The sequence below is a fragment of the Cottoperca gobio genome, chromosome 21 (assembly GCF_900634415.1).
Source record: "Cottoperca gobio chromosome 21, fCotGob3.1, whole genome shotgun sequence".
NCBI lineage: Eukaryota > Metazoa > Chordata > Actinopteri > Perciformes > Bovichtidae > Cottoperca > Cottoperca gobio.
This window is the reverse complement of record NC_041375.1, coordinates 9,038,881-9,052,747: the sequence shown is the minus strand read 5'-3', so window position 1 is coordinate 9,052,747 and position 13,867 is coordinate 9,038,881. Positions and strand designations below refer to the sequence as shown.

The 13,867-nt window shown below is 41.2% G+C and overlaps 1 protein-coding gene across 4 annotated transcripts in view; it reads left to right on the top strand.

The window, feature by feature from the left end:
* Positions 1 to 13,867, top strand: part of myo1b (myosin IB) — a 60,645-nt gene that overhangs the window by 25,761 nt on the left and 21,017 nt on the right. For all 4 annotated transcript variants that reach the window (XM_029459835.1, XM_029459833.1, XM_029459832.1 and 1 more), the window contains exons 4-9: positions 629 to 723; positions 4,470 to 4,574; positions 6,207 to 6,253; positions 8,443 to 8,506; positions 10,766 to 10,864; positions 11,960 to 12,063. In XM_029459835.1, the coding sequence (XP_029315695.1) occupies positions 629 to 723; positions 4,470 to 4,574; positions 6,207 to 6,253; positions 8,443 to 8,506; positions 10,766 to 10,864; positions 11,960 to 12,063 (514 nt within the window). The remainder of the gene's footprint in view (positions 1 to 628; positions 724 to 4,469; positions 4,575 to 6,206; positions 6,254 to 8,442; positions 8,507 to 10,765; positions 10,865 to 11,959; positions 12,064 to 13,867) is intronic.

The following is a 13,867-nucleotide window of genomic DNA, read 5'->3' as shown; positions in this document are numbered from 1 at the left end:
ATTACTGTCCTGGAATGTGTGACAATAGACTTCACTTTATAATAGGCGCTCCACTTTTATCATTCAGTAATCCACCAAGGTTTATTTTACATTCTTGGTGACTAATTGCATTATTAAAACATCTGCCAGGGTATGTTTAAAGCAGATACATTTTTTTAACAGTATTGGGAACAATTCCAATAGTTATGTGACCGTTAAAACATTTAGGGTTGCATAGGTGGGAAAAGTTTTTTATGCATGTAACTCTTCTTGTTTTAAGTTTGGTTGCAGGAGCTTTAGCAGCATTAGTGTCGTTAAGTTTCAGAAAAAAAGGGCAGGAAATGGTCAATATTCCAACTATTGAAGCCAAATCCCAAACGTGAACCAGCCGGTGTAGCTAAATAAAGCCAAGTAACTCCAGTCCTGTGGCTGTTCTACAGATGCGACCTAATTTCCAAAAAAGCCACATGCTATTGATTAGGATGGACGCCATGCGGCCTGGCACAGTCGTGTATTATTCCTCTGAACTTCTTTCACTCACCCCTAAAATATCCTGGAAAATACTTGGAAAAAAAGGGATGATATGTTCAATGAGAGCATGTAATTGTAATATGAAATCTTATGACCTTGTGCCTTGTTTGTCTTTCAGCTATGCTCTGGCAGATGAGGCCTACCGTTCACTAAGAGACCAGGACAAGGACCAGTGCATCCTCATCACAGGGGAGAGTGGGGCTGGGAAAACCGGTAAGTAGCCAGGTGAAATTTAAAGGTATAATATGTCTGAAAACTACAGCGCTATGTTATATATTTTGTTATTTGTTATAGTTGTTGTGTAATTACATTATCCAAAATGATTCCAACTATTTTCAAACCTAGAGAAATCAATCATTTTAATCGAGGTAATGGTCTGTTTAATTTAGTCTCCTACATTGCCTTTGCGCATGTGTCAACATTGTGGTTGTCATAAATTGACTTTTTTTCCAGTTTTAAACCACAATTTTATGTTAAACTTTTTAGATCTTGGTCGTTTATTAAATATATTTTATCCGTATGAAGAATTTGTGTCATAGGACTTCTAGATCTTAAGTTATCAGCGAAAAACAAGATGAGGAAACGTTAGCAAACGGCGTCGGAGAAAGTGGAAACTGCTTTTATTCAGTGTTACTGCTTTTAATGACTAAGGCCCTTTGTTTCGGAGAGGAGACTTCTGCGGATAATTCGGCTCCTGGTAAATACCTGCTGAACTTCTGGATCTTAAGTTATCAGAGAAACGAGCTGAGCAAACATTAGTGACAACTCGGCTCGCAGCCCCTCCAGGGACATCTGCTGTTGTTCGAGCAACGCAGGAGAAACTGCTTTTTAGAGTGAAAGTGGTTTATTTGGGGGTTTTGCTGGTTTTAATCACTGGTGCGTTTGTTTGAGAGGAGGATACCTCTGCGGATAATTCGGCTCCCGGTAAAAACCTCCAGAACAATAAAGCAATTCTAACCTGGAGAAGCTGACTGCAATGGTGGTGAAGACGACTCCATAACCCCGAGCTACTTCACAATGCCACCAAACTTTGTCTTTTGTCAATGTTTTGATGAAGAGACCCATAGTGGGGAAAAATGACATGCTGTGTGTTTGACTCAAGACGTCGGACAATGTACACTCCGGTCCAGCATCACCCTGCTTCTATGCACAAGTTACACAAATTCATACCTGGGATCCTACCTTACCTCATGGCTACTGATATCAGTAATGCATCTGCCCCCAGTATGAACATAAAAATGTATTTTATGAAGATTTAAGGGGGGAAAAAACACTTTTTTAAACGATCCAAGAACAGAGTATCTAAGCTGATAGATCACAGGAGAGTTAACGTGTACCATCAGGCCTTCTCGTTTCAGCTCTTCTCGTTTGTAGCTCTTAACAAAAGTGTGTTTAAAGTGTAGTCAAAAAGCATTTGTAGGCTGCTGTAAGATAAGGGTTGTTATGTATAAAGCCACGGTGCAGATTTAGATCAGATGTACTTTGCAGCTCGATGCTATGGTTTTGAGAACATCATGTTGGTACATGAAACATCCCTGTGATTAACTGTATTATGGAGTGGGTGTGAAATGATAGAGGTAGACAAATCAAAAGTAAAACATCAGAATACAGGTGGTGTCCTAGTTTACACTCGGTATCCACTCTTCCCAGTTAAGGAACTTAAAAGCTCATGTTGTACTTTGTGTACGACTAGAAATGGTAAATGGAGCGTGCTGATGCTGGAGGCAGCTGTGTCACGTTTTCTAAAAGTGTGGGATGTTCGGGAGCATTTGCACATACCTTACAGAAACCCAAGAGGAATGGAATTTCCTGGTCTGTTGGCAGTGCTGTGTCGCAGGTAAAAGCCATATTGAGTTAGCAGAGCGCAATATGTATGAAAGCAGTAATCTCCTCATAAAATGCCTTCCTGTACAGTAAAGACACAGACATGCATTCATACTTAGAATTTAAAATGATGACCCTTGCCCTTAGGCCGCTTGACTGATTCCAGAGTATATGCTAATGATTTGTGACATTTCAGCTTTCATAAATATTTAATAAATGTTTTTTTAGTAGTTTTTTTTTTACGAGTCCTCTCCAAAAGCATTTACAGTGCTGTACTAGTGCCTGGACTTTATGTTGGTGGAAATCTCACTGTCAGCTTGAAACTCGCAAAGTCTGTTGCACACATGCAAATCTAGTGTAAGTGTGGGAGTGATTCATAATCACAGCGTCCACTTGGTTGCAATTAAAACTGACCATATGGCTTTAAACGAGGGGGTGAGCAATGTTTCAAAACGATTATTATATCAACGTTAACTATGTTAAAGTATTCTCCATGTTGAAATATTTAGTAAAGTCCTGAATATCATCAGCAAAAAGTTCGAACTTGTGCTTGTCCCATAATCAAATGAACGTGTCACTTAATTAAACACAAAGGCACTGAAGGCAAGATGTATGCCCACATGTTGAATCATAAACAAAACTATTCCATCTTATTTATGGCCCTTTTTGTGTATGCATGGGTGTCATCTCCTTACTATAATTGTAATCCATCACCCAGACCTGTCTTTGTCTCTTCTGACAAAGGCATGCTGCTGATGCCTGTGGACTTCCTGCACATTGATCTCTGGCTGGAGCTCAGATTCAACAGCATAACTTTCCCTGTAGCACTTTGGCAGCGAACATCATGAGGCCACACAAACGTTTTAACACAAAAAAAACACTGTCAACACTGTACGACATTTGTCAAACATCAACAATAATCATTACAGTAGTGAAGTGCAGCGTCACAACAATAACACAGAGCCAGGACAAAGCACTGGAAAGCACAGTATACAGTTTGCCGGATCATGTTTTGCACTACCCGCTATCTGTCATTTGGGTTCTCTCAGCCTCTCATGGTTATTAAAAAAACCCAACTCCAAGAAGCTGTTCAACCAAGACGAGGAGATAAATTTGGATTTCGGTAATCTCATTGGCCCCGGAGCTTGGTAGTGGAATAAGGCTATCAAAAAAGTGCCAAACTCATCGATATGGGTCATTGGCTTTCATGTCTGTGTCTTGTGCTCTGTCTTGCTGTGACTTCTACAGAAGCGAGGAGCTGTGACTAACATTATCATCAGATGCCAGCAATAGCGTGCAGGAGACATAACATAGTACTATTGTCTGCGAGAGACGACTGCAGTTTATTTTGCTACCCTCAGACATAAAAAAATGTCATCTTAAACAGGGTGTACCTTCTTACTCAGCAGAGCAGTGACTCTTGATCTCTGCATTCTGTTTAATGCACACCTTCCTTTACCTCCGCAAAATGTATGAGCTTGTCTGCAGCTCTATCCCAGGCTCATCAACAGTCTGTACCAGCAACTACTGTCAAGCTCTTGTCTATCCCTGCTTGGCAACATCACACGCATCATCAGTTGTGGGTCACTGTCATCTCACTGGGCAGGAGAGATGATGATCTTTATGCCAGCAGCAGTCAATCTACAAGGCATGGCACGTGTTTCAGACAGCAGCACAAGATGCCTTTCGAGCTTATGTCCTGTTTTTTCATCCAGAAAATTGTTTTTTGGGAACATGCTGCACTCACAACAAACTTGAGTCTTTCAGATCAGCTTTCAGTTCTAACATGAGAAGTGGATGAACGGGGATCATCTCTGTCGATCCAAATAAATGTTTCTTCAATGAATCCTCTTGGTTCCCAGTGAAATGATTAATTTTAATGATAACATAATGCAATAATGGTCAGTGTCTAACTATAAAAAGTGTCTACATTATGAGGCCTCCTTCTCGACTCTGCACCCCACAATAGCGAATAAGCAACACCCTGCCTTGATGGGTGTCAGAGGGGATGAGGTAAGGGGGATTTTATGGGGGAATGTTGAGACGGGTGGGCACGTCTCACTTGTTCCTCAGTCATGTCTACCAAAATCCTTTGACCTAATATTTATCTGTGCGTGTGTGTGTGTGTGTTCCAGAGGCCAGTAAGCTGGTGATGTCATATGTGGCAGCGGTGTGTGGGAAGGGCCAGGAGGTGAACAAGGTCAAGGAACAGCTGCTGCAGTCCAATCCCGTGCTGGAGGGTGAGTGAGCGCCTTTCACACTCGAGACTGAAATGGGACAGCATTTGTCAACCTGTTAACACAGATTCAAAGACTCTTGACAGTGAAGGCTTCTTTTGACAAAATTTGGAAGAAGTATATGTAGTGCTGCAGCGATAGGTTGACTAATATATTTGTCGATCGACAGAGAAAATTGTCGAAACAACGGCGGATAATTCAGTTTTCAGACTCTGAAATATGGAAATCTCCTTTTCGCTGTTACAGATGTTACAGATCATATAAAAGTGAATATATCTGGGTTTTGGACTGATGAAACAAGACATTTAAAGACATCCCCTTGGACTTTGAGATACGGGGATGGATGTTTTTCACAATTGTCAGACGAGAAATGAATCGAGAAAATAACCGGCAGATTAATCGATAAAGAATCGTTAGTTTTAGCCCTGTATAGCCGGGTATATTTGCTATACTTGTCACCCACCCTGCATTAGTAAGTTGCTAAATAAAGTTTTATGAACTTAATGTTTGATATATTTTGCTTGGTTTTGGAATGACAAGAGAAAAATACATTTCAACAGCGCAAAGCTCCCGATAGTTGGCTAACCATCCCAAAGAGTCGCACTGCAACAAACATGTCAGACAAGTAAGCTGATCAGCAAAATAACTTCAGGAGTCTCATAAATACTGTGGCTCTTTTTATTTCCTCTACTTTTCCGCAGCACACACACACACACACACACACACGCACAGGCACACACACGCACAGGCACACACGGTCTCAATCCCACAGCTCAGAGCTGGCACAGGAACAGCTGTATTTTAATTGGGGGCAGTGGACAGGAAATGCTCATGAATGATGGAGCTGTATACCCGGGTCGAGTAGCTGCAGAGAACCTGCACATCTGCAAGAGTTTAGCTTCCCCCCCCCCCCCCCAATCTAATTTGCCCGAAGGCTGAAATGGAAGGAGAGGGGGGCACAGTTATCGCACGTCATGCTCGCTCTCTGTGACTCTGCTTCAATTTCTTTCAGAAACTTTATTGGTTTCATTCTTTGTCAACCGGCACTGGACTTAAACACACATTAATCAGCCGTTATCAGCGACAAAACGGTTATGCTAATAGCGCTGTGATGCATGACACAGTAATAGTATTTTAATGTAGAAATGTGGTGAGAAGCAAATTGAGAGAGCTCTGAATTAGAAAGTACTTTTCTAAAAGGTTATCTTTTGTGCATAACATATGCACACATGTTTCGTGCTGAAAGATTCATACTCTACAGCACTGTGTTTTAAACATCACGTTTGTTATTGTTTATTTATAAGCACTGGCTCATATTGAAGCACTTTGACTTGAATGTGACGTGACAGCGAGGTTCAGCCTCTCCTAAGCCTTGAAAGCTCTGGTGCTTTGCTTAATCCATACCGAATTATGGGGGCTTCATCAGTACAAATAGCTTCGATATCCAGCCATATATGATTGACGGTTAGCTAGAGTGAGGCACAATGTGAATTCATGAATATGTTTTGCAATATTTGTAAACAAGCTTTGATTTTGTTTTTGATATTATTGGCTTTAACTGTACACTAGAGGGGATTAGCATAAAATATGTGTTGATTGCAATATTTCCAACATTATGATTGTCCTCCCTTTCAGCCTTTGGAAATGCCAAAACCGTGAGGAATGACAACTCCTCTAGATTTGTAAGTATCTTATTTAGAACTGATAAACAAGTGGTCTTTCTTTAATTGGACAATTGCTTCTATAAAAAAAGCCTTATTTGTTAAATATTATGCACAGCTTGGATGTTTTCATTCAGACTTAATTCACGCTAGTTCATAAGCCGCCACTTTCATCTATGTTTTTGTCTCTCCTTCAAAACAAGCCCCACAGTGTTTCTGAACTACCCACTATTGTGTTTGTCTCTATCTCTTTTAACTTCTTTACACTGTGAATTTCTCATCCACATGCTTCTGTCGGTCTGGCTCTCTAAATGTAACTTTGAGTAGGATCTACAATGTTTATTGTCTAGACACTAGTTGGCGTTAAGTGACGACAGCATTTATAACGGCCTGATGGTTTGAGAAGACCTGCAGGGGGTTTGTACATGGAGTATAAACTTGATTTGAAGCTCACAATATGTTGAAGCTGAAGTTCCCTGTAGACACAAGTACTTGTTAAATGATGCATGTTATTACGTGTTTCACAGCCACATTAAATACAGGGAATAACATCCTTTGAGGGGCTTTTGTTATGCGTGTGTTCTAATGTCTTTCCCGTATAATGTGAAGATTGGATCTTTACCTTACACCAGCCCACGCATTGCTTCAATTACCACAGGCCTTGCACGCTTGATATATTGCAGTCGCACATGTTAAATAGCTTTTGCAAATGCTCTTACACTCGGCATGCAGGACAAGGCACTACACTGCTGATCATTAACTGTGTGGTAAAATGCCAGTGCAGACCGAGCACACTGGACTATCAGTGTGCACAGGTTTGTTTTCTACTCGTCTCTCAACTTCACAAAGTTGCTCATGTTTACATGTTGACAGCTCTCAAGGCCTGCTGTGGTTTGAGAATGAGCAAGCTGAAGAAATCTAATGCTGATCTTTATGTCAAAGATAGCATAATAAGAATGATTGAGTGCATAGACTGATTCAGAAAACAGGTTGTTTCCCAGTAGTGACAGTATAAAAGTAGTCAGGCGTGTTTCTGCTTCTTCCCAAGAGGACAGTCACTCACTTTCTTGGCTTTCGTTGTTTTTAAGGAGCCCGATCCAGCAGCAGCAGTGTGCTTCAGTTTCCTCCCTTATGACATGACATTGCATCAGATCAGACCACCACCTGTGTTAATTATTCTAACATGAATGTTTATTTACCTGCACATTTGTCAAAAAGTGAGTCAGCTTTTCAAAAACTTTCTTGCATACACTGCCCTGGTACCATTAGACTGAGGTTTTGTTTTTTTGCCTGAATGTTTGATTGATTTGGTGGAAACTGGTTCTACCAGCCAGTAGCAGCTAGCAGGCTAACTGCCAGTGTACTTTTCCAATCCTAATTTTCAGATTTCCTTTTCACACTCAATCATCTGCCTGTATTAGTGCATGCACACACATGGCGGTGCGTGGACTTGGAGTTGTTACAGGCAGTATTATAAAGGATTATGCCCCTGATCTGTTTATATTTAGGTAACCTAGACAAGGAGCTCAGGCCTCCCCACTAGATACCAGTGCATCAGAGCTCCGTCAGTTCATCACAAACCTATGAATCAAACTGTCAACTTATTGTGCAGTGGGCTTATTGAGTTTGGCTGGAGCCCACTCAACAGTAGAGCTTGGCCTGCTCTGAGAACCTGTCTGCTATTAATACATCAGAGGGAGGGAGAGAACAATCAAACACACAGGACTCTATGTTCTAACCTCCAACTTTCAGACAGGAGAGAGAGGCGGGATGAAATGCTTTGTGTTGGTCCTGCTGTAGAAATAACTTTTGGGGCGGCTTTCCCTCCACAGAGGCCAGTTATTTCAAAACAGTTTTTGATTGGCAGCTGGTGCTGTATTCTAACTAGAACGGGAGCTGAGATCCTCACTGTGACCTGAACTGAACTCATGATGAGCTGAGTTTCGGACACAGCTCACAGTGTATATTAAAGTTCAGTTCTAACCAGATAAAGCAATTTCGGAAGGAATTGCGGTGTGAATGCTGGCTGTTTTTTAAAGGCTGACGCTAAACTGGATTGCTGCCCTTAATTTGGACGAAGAAGCATCTGAAGGAGTATGAATGAGAAGTGGAAAATGGATGGCTTCAATTTGGAAATGTCAAGCAGCCATCTCCAACGTTCACACCAACTATTATCAGTTCCCTTCTAACTGCTGTACTCTGATCCACAGGGGAAATACATGGACATTGAGTTTGACTTCAAAGGAGATCCTCTGGGTGGAGTCATCAGCAACTGTGAGTAGTATTGACATGAAAATGTTCTTAAAATTAAACATTTCCTTCATTTTATTATCATATTTGTCAAACATTTAATTCTTCGTGTCTTTTTCTTATCGCCCTGAAACTGATTTGTACCCCAGCAGCAACAGTTGCACACTACAATTAATCTCATAGTATCTGCCGTTTGCCTCTTGACAAGCTTTTAGGAGACAGTTTGCTTTCAAATTGTTGAGGTACAGTTGAGCATTTTGCAAAAGCCTTAGAATTGATTTATGCTTTATTGATCTCACTCCCAGACCGAACAGAACACGACCACTGACTTTCTCTCCTCTGCGCTTTTCTGTTATCTTGCCTCTGTTCACATTGTTGTGTCTGTGCTGACTTCCCTGCCAGAGGTCACAGAAACAAAGAGAGGAGCTTATGGCAGAGACACAAGTGAACTCTCTGTCTGTAGCCTTGAGTCAGTCCAACACAAGGGACTGTCTCTGATGGAGAGCCACTGACATGTGACTGCTTCAGACGGGGCTGGCTAGACAGATGGATGAGGCTTCTCTTAGATAGATTTCTCTTCAACTCTCAGCTCATTATTTTCCCCTAGATGTACATCCGCCGAGGCCTCAGTGCTTCCTACAAGTGAGATTAGATGGCTTTATTTTTTGAAAAGTAGCTTTAATGATGGAGAGGGTAAGAAGTTTTTGGCACACAAACAGCCAAAGTCCAAACATGACAGGATATTGTTCCCACATTGCTACTTTAATGTGTGTTTGCTTATCTTAGGGAGAGGGAACATGTTGCGAACAGAGCATGCAATAGATGTTGTTCAGGATGCCTTGCTGCAGAAAGGGGGAAGTTCTGTAGCTCAAAAAAGCAATAACAAGATGACTGAAGGGTTTGGCTGGACACGATGTGAAACGGAATAATCTGACTATACACAAAAGTCAAACAAATGGGAACAAATATATTAATAACATTCAACATGCGGCTGGAATGGAAGCAGTGGCTCTTCAGTGTTATTGTTCCTACCCTGTATGCATGTTTCTTTTGTATTGCTTCTGCCAGCTACTCGGGTCACGGATGTTACATTATTGATGCGCTGGCTCCTCTAGAGTCACTTATGTGATTCATGGCCAGTGGGTGCATCAGATTGTGACCTTCTGCTAACTCTGACAGGCCCAGGTCTCTGTGCAGGGCTCTCTAGTTCAGTGTTTCCACAGATGCGGTGCAAAGTGGCACTTCTGTCTTCTCTGCACCCACATGCTGGTGAGTCAGTTTGTCTAAAGGTAAAAAGAAAAGCCAGGAGCAGTTATTTTGTTTGGCTGGAAATTTGACCACGGTCAACATGGCAGTGGAGATTTTTTTCTTCCCCCTAAAGTGTTCAGTGTTCACTTCGCTCTCTTAAAGTAATACTTACTTCACCGCCAAAAGGATCATTTGTATATCAATTACTACCTTGAATTCTTGAATAAAAATGTTTCTCTCACGGTAAACAAAGAATCCAAAAGCTATAAAAGCAGCCTGCGTTTGACAACAGCAAAACAATATCAGAACATCCATTTACAAACTCTCACACGACTCGTGCTCTATAATCCAAGTCTCATTTATCCAGACATGCTGTTGCTGTTGTTAAACGCGGCTCCCCATTAACTTCAATTCATCCAAGCGTCTGCTCCGTTTTTTGTATTCTTGGTTCAGCGTTCAGGCATGCAGGAAAAACAAAGTTTTCTTCACAGATTCAAGGTAACGCATCTCTTAACCTAAGATGTTTTCTAACCAGACAAATTGAATGCTATTATCCAGCCAGACCGTGGGTGAAGAGGATCTCGAGCAGCCTCCGATGCCAAGCTCTGCTGTTGCTCTTTAATTAAATCATACTCAGCCTAATGTGGTGAGCAGATGATGGCTCCCCTTTTAATCAGGTACTGTTGCATTTGGTCGGTAACCCAGGAGGAAGGGCTGACGCTTGATATTCTTGTGTGGTTCTTTTCTTGAACCCTTCCTGTAGTGTGTGTGTGTGTGTGTGTGTGTGTACCAACATTGGCTTGGTCTCCTTGGCAACTTGAATGCATACAGTAGTTTGAACCAGGAAGCCCTCTGAGCTCAGGACAGATGTTGGGCATCCTTAACGCTTAAAATAGCAGGTCAGCCCCGTATTTACTACTCAAAGACACCTCAGCGAATCATCACAGAAACCGGTCCCTGTGAAGAGTATCGTTAGGAAATGACTTTTTGTCATCATGTGTCATTGTTTCCTCTTGTTGTCCTTTACTCTTTTAGATCTGCTGGAGAAGTCCCGTGTGGTGAAACAGCCGAGGGGAGAGAGGAACTTCCACGTCTTTTATCAGCTCTTGTCTGGAGCCTCAGATGACACGCTCAGTAAGTGGTAAAAACGCTGGAATGCGTTAGGAAACATCAATGTATTTTTTAAATGGTGTGAATCGGGGGGGGGAAGATTAAAGTGCTGATGGATCTGAGAGTTTGAGATGCAGAGAAATTGAAATTCACCCTTCTTATAAGCTTAAACCACAAACTTGGGTTGTGCATGTTTCGCCTGATTTCCTGGAATAACTTCTGGTCTCAGAATATACACATGTCTGCTCACAGGAAGTAATGAATCAAACATCACAGTAGCTTGCTGAGCAGTCTTGTCCAGAGGAAACTACACTCACCATTGTCGGGTCTCCTACCACATTGTTTTGATTTTAGTTTCAGACACCAGAGAGATTGCATTTGAATGTCCTATGTTTCCTCTTCTTAGCTGTCATCTGGAAACACCAGCATGCGATTCCGTATGGTAAAATCTTACGTAAACATTTCCCCGCAGCTGCAGCGAACACATGGCTGATGCATTAATGACCCATTCTTCCAGCCTGACCAACCATACGGAGAACAAAAGACTAGACGTGAAACCTGTTCCCTCCTATTTGCTTTTCTGCGGACATAGGGCATTGTTTTTTATGTCCGGAACACGGGGGAACAAAATAACGGTCATTCACTCCACAGAGCAGGCCGCACACACATCAGAGGCCTGATTCAGCTGTAGTTGATGCAGCCACTAATGAAATCTGACACGTGCGCCCACCAGAGGAATAGATTTCTTTGCTACAAGATAAGAGGGCTTTTAAGACTGCCATTTGATCTTCCATAATAATTTTCACAGCAGTAACTCTTAAGAGCATACACTACAGAAAGTGATTTAGAGCCAGTGACGATGTCCTGAGGTTTGGGCAATTCTCTATCACGGCTTTTGAACTTTTAAAGTGTTTTTTCCCACTACGTAATCTTTGAAGAATGCCGCCAACAACCATCACTACATGAATGGGGTTTTTTTTCTCCGATCAGGCTCCTTCCAGCTGTGATTGTGTAGCTGTGTGATTTACATTTCATGTAAATAAGACTTGCATTGCCTTAAGCCAACCAGCTTTAAACATTTAGTTTTTAAATAGCGACCATGTGTTTTGTGTGTCACAGAGAAGCTGAAGCTGGATCGTGACTTCAGCAAGTACAACTACCTGAGCCTGGACTCTGCCGTGGTCAATGGGCTGGATGACGCGGCCAACTTCAGGACAGTCAGAGTGAGTAGTACATAAAGGGAAGCCTAATGTGTTCAGTTAAGGGGAAAAAAGCTTGCCCTGTTTTTCTGAATTAACTAGATTATTATTATTATCTCTGAATTGTGAAGTTTTCTTGTAAAAAGGTTTTTACAGTTTTTTTGTGATTGCCATGAAAACCTCTCACAATTCTTGGATAATAATCGTGCTAATTCATTAAGCAAATAGATTTATTTTTTTTTCTCAACTAAATGCATTACCCTTCCGTATACATATACTTAATTGTCTGAATGATATTACACTTTACACCTAATTTAGACATAATCCAAGTAGCTGCTCGGGGCCGGTAGAAAAATGTCCTGATTACAGTTTTCTAAATCCTGAATAGATTCACACAAAATCAACACAAATACGAACCCACATTCATCACAAGTGGCGGCACGCTCCAACTTTCGTTGCATCATGCCGGGATAATCTAAACCTGTACAGACGGTAGTAGTGGTCTGGTTTTGTCTTTATCTCCTGGATTTAACAAACTAACAGAGCGTAGATTATAAAAAGTTAATCTTCTGGATTGTGAAAACACTCAGACTCCCTCCCACATGTTGCAAAACCAGGTGAACTTTAAACTGAACTTGAAAGTGAACTATAAACACGAACTACTAGTTTTGCATTGATTTTAAACACGGAAATTCCCTGAGCATCATTTAACAAAATGTCAGCCATGGTTGAACTTGTAAGAGCACAGTAGCAGCAGTATTTATTTGGGGGAAACCACAGGAGACACAGCAGCTGCTTCCTTTTTTCTTTAAATATGTTTGTACACACACACACACACACACGCAAGATCTTGTCCGCATGTACAATGCCACTTCTTCTTATCCTTATTGAGGGTGACACATAGGATGTTGTGTCTATACGAGACTATTTCTACTGCACTCTATTGTTATCAGTCCTGCTCCAGCACGCTGCACTCGGCTGCTGTATAAGCCTCTGCCGTCTGTTCTGTCACATTCTACTTTACTTGTTTCTTTGCATTTCACATCCTGCTTCTCATCACCTCTCACAGAGTTTTCACAGTATTCCCCATACAGCTGCGTCTCACCACCGGAAACGCAAGAGGACATTCACACTAAACAATAAGTCCCTCCACATGGCCGTTTCTGTTATTGAGCCAAAGATGGCCACTTTTTTCCGTTAAATATTTAGTTTAATGTTCAGTTTAGGAATTTGAATGATCTATGGAAGCCCTAAAAGGCTAGTTAGAAAAAAGAAACTGATCTAAATTGTTTTCTCTCCAGTGTCCAGTTGGAAACAATGGTTTTGCCATAATTAAGTTCCTAAAAAAAATATTTGATCTGTAAAACAGGTGAGGGGGCGGGGAGTTTTGCCAGGTAAAGTTTGGCTTGGATAATGTTTTTTTTTTTTTTTTTTGTAATTCACATTTTGGCCGCCAGACGTTAAAGTGCACCACTACCCCTTGTTCTAAATTAGACTAAACACATTCATGTTTTCTTCCGGATGAGTTATAATTTGTCCATGCGCTCTAAACACAAGGTACATGTTTTAGTAAGTTATGCATTACTGTAAATACAAATGTATTTTAATCCTATCAATATATGTACCTTGTGTTGTAAAATAAATGATCTTGACGACAACTACAAAAACTTCCGTTCCACAACAAACAAGAAACCTAAAGCTGTGGGTTTTGTAACGATGAGCTCAAGCGCTTCATGAAATGTCTTGTCTGTTAGCTTTGTGAAGGAAGGAGTTTCATATTTGGCACTTTTATAAAGGACTGATTCAGTTTATGACATTTAAATACTCA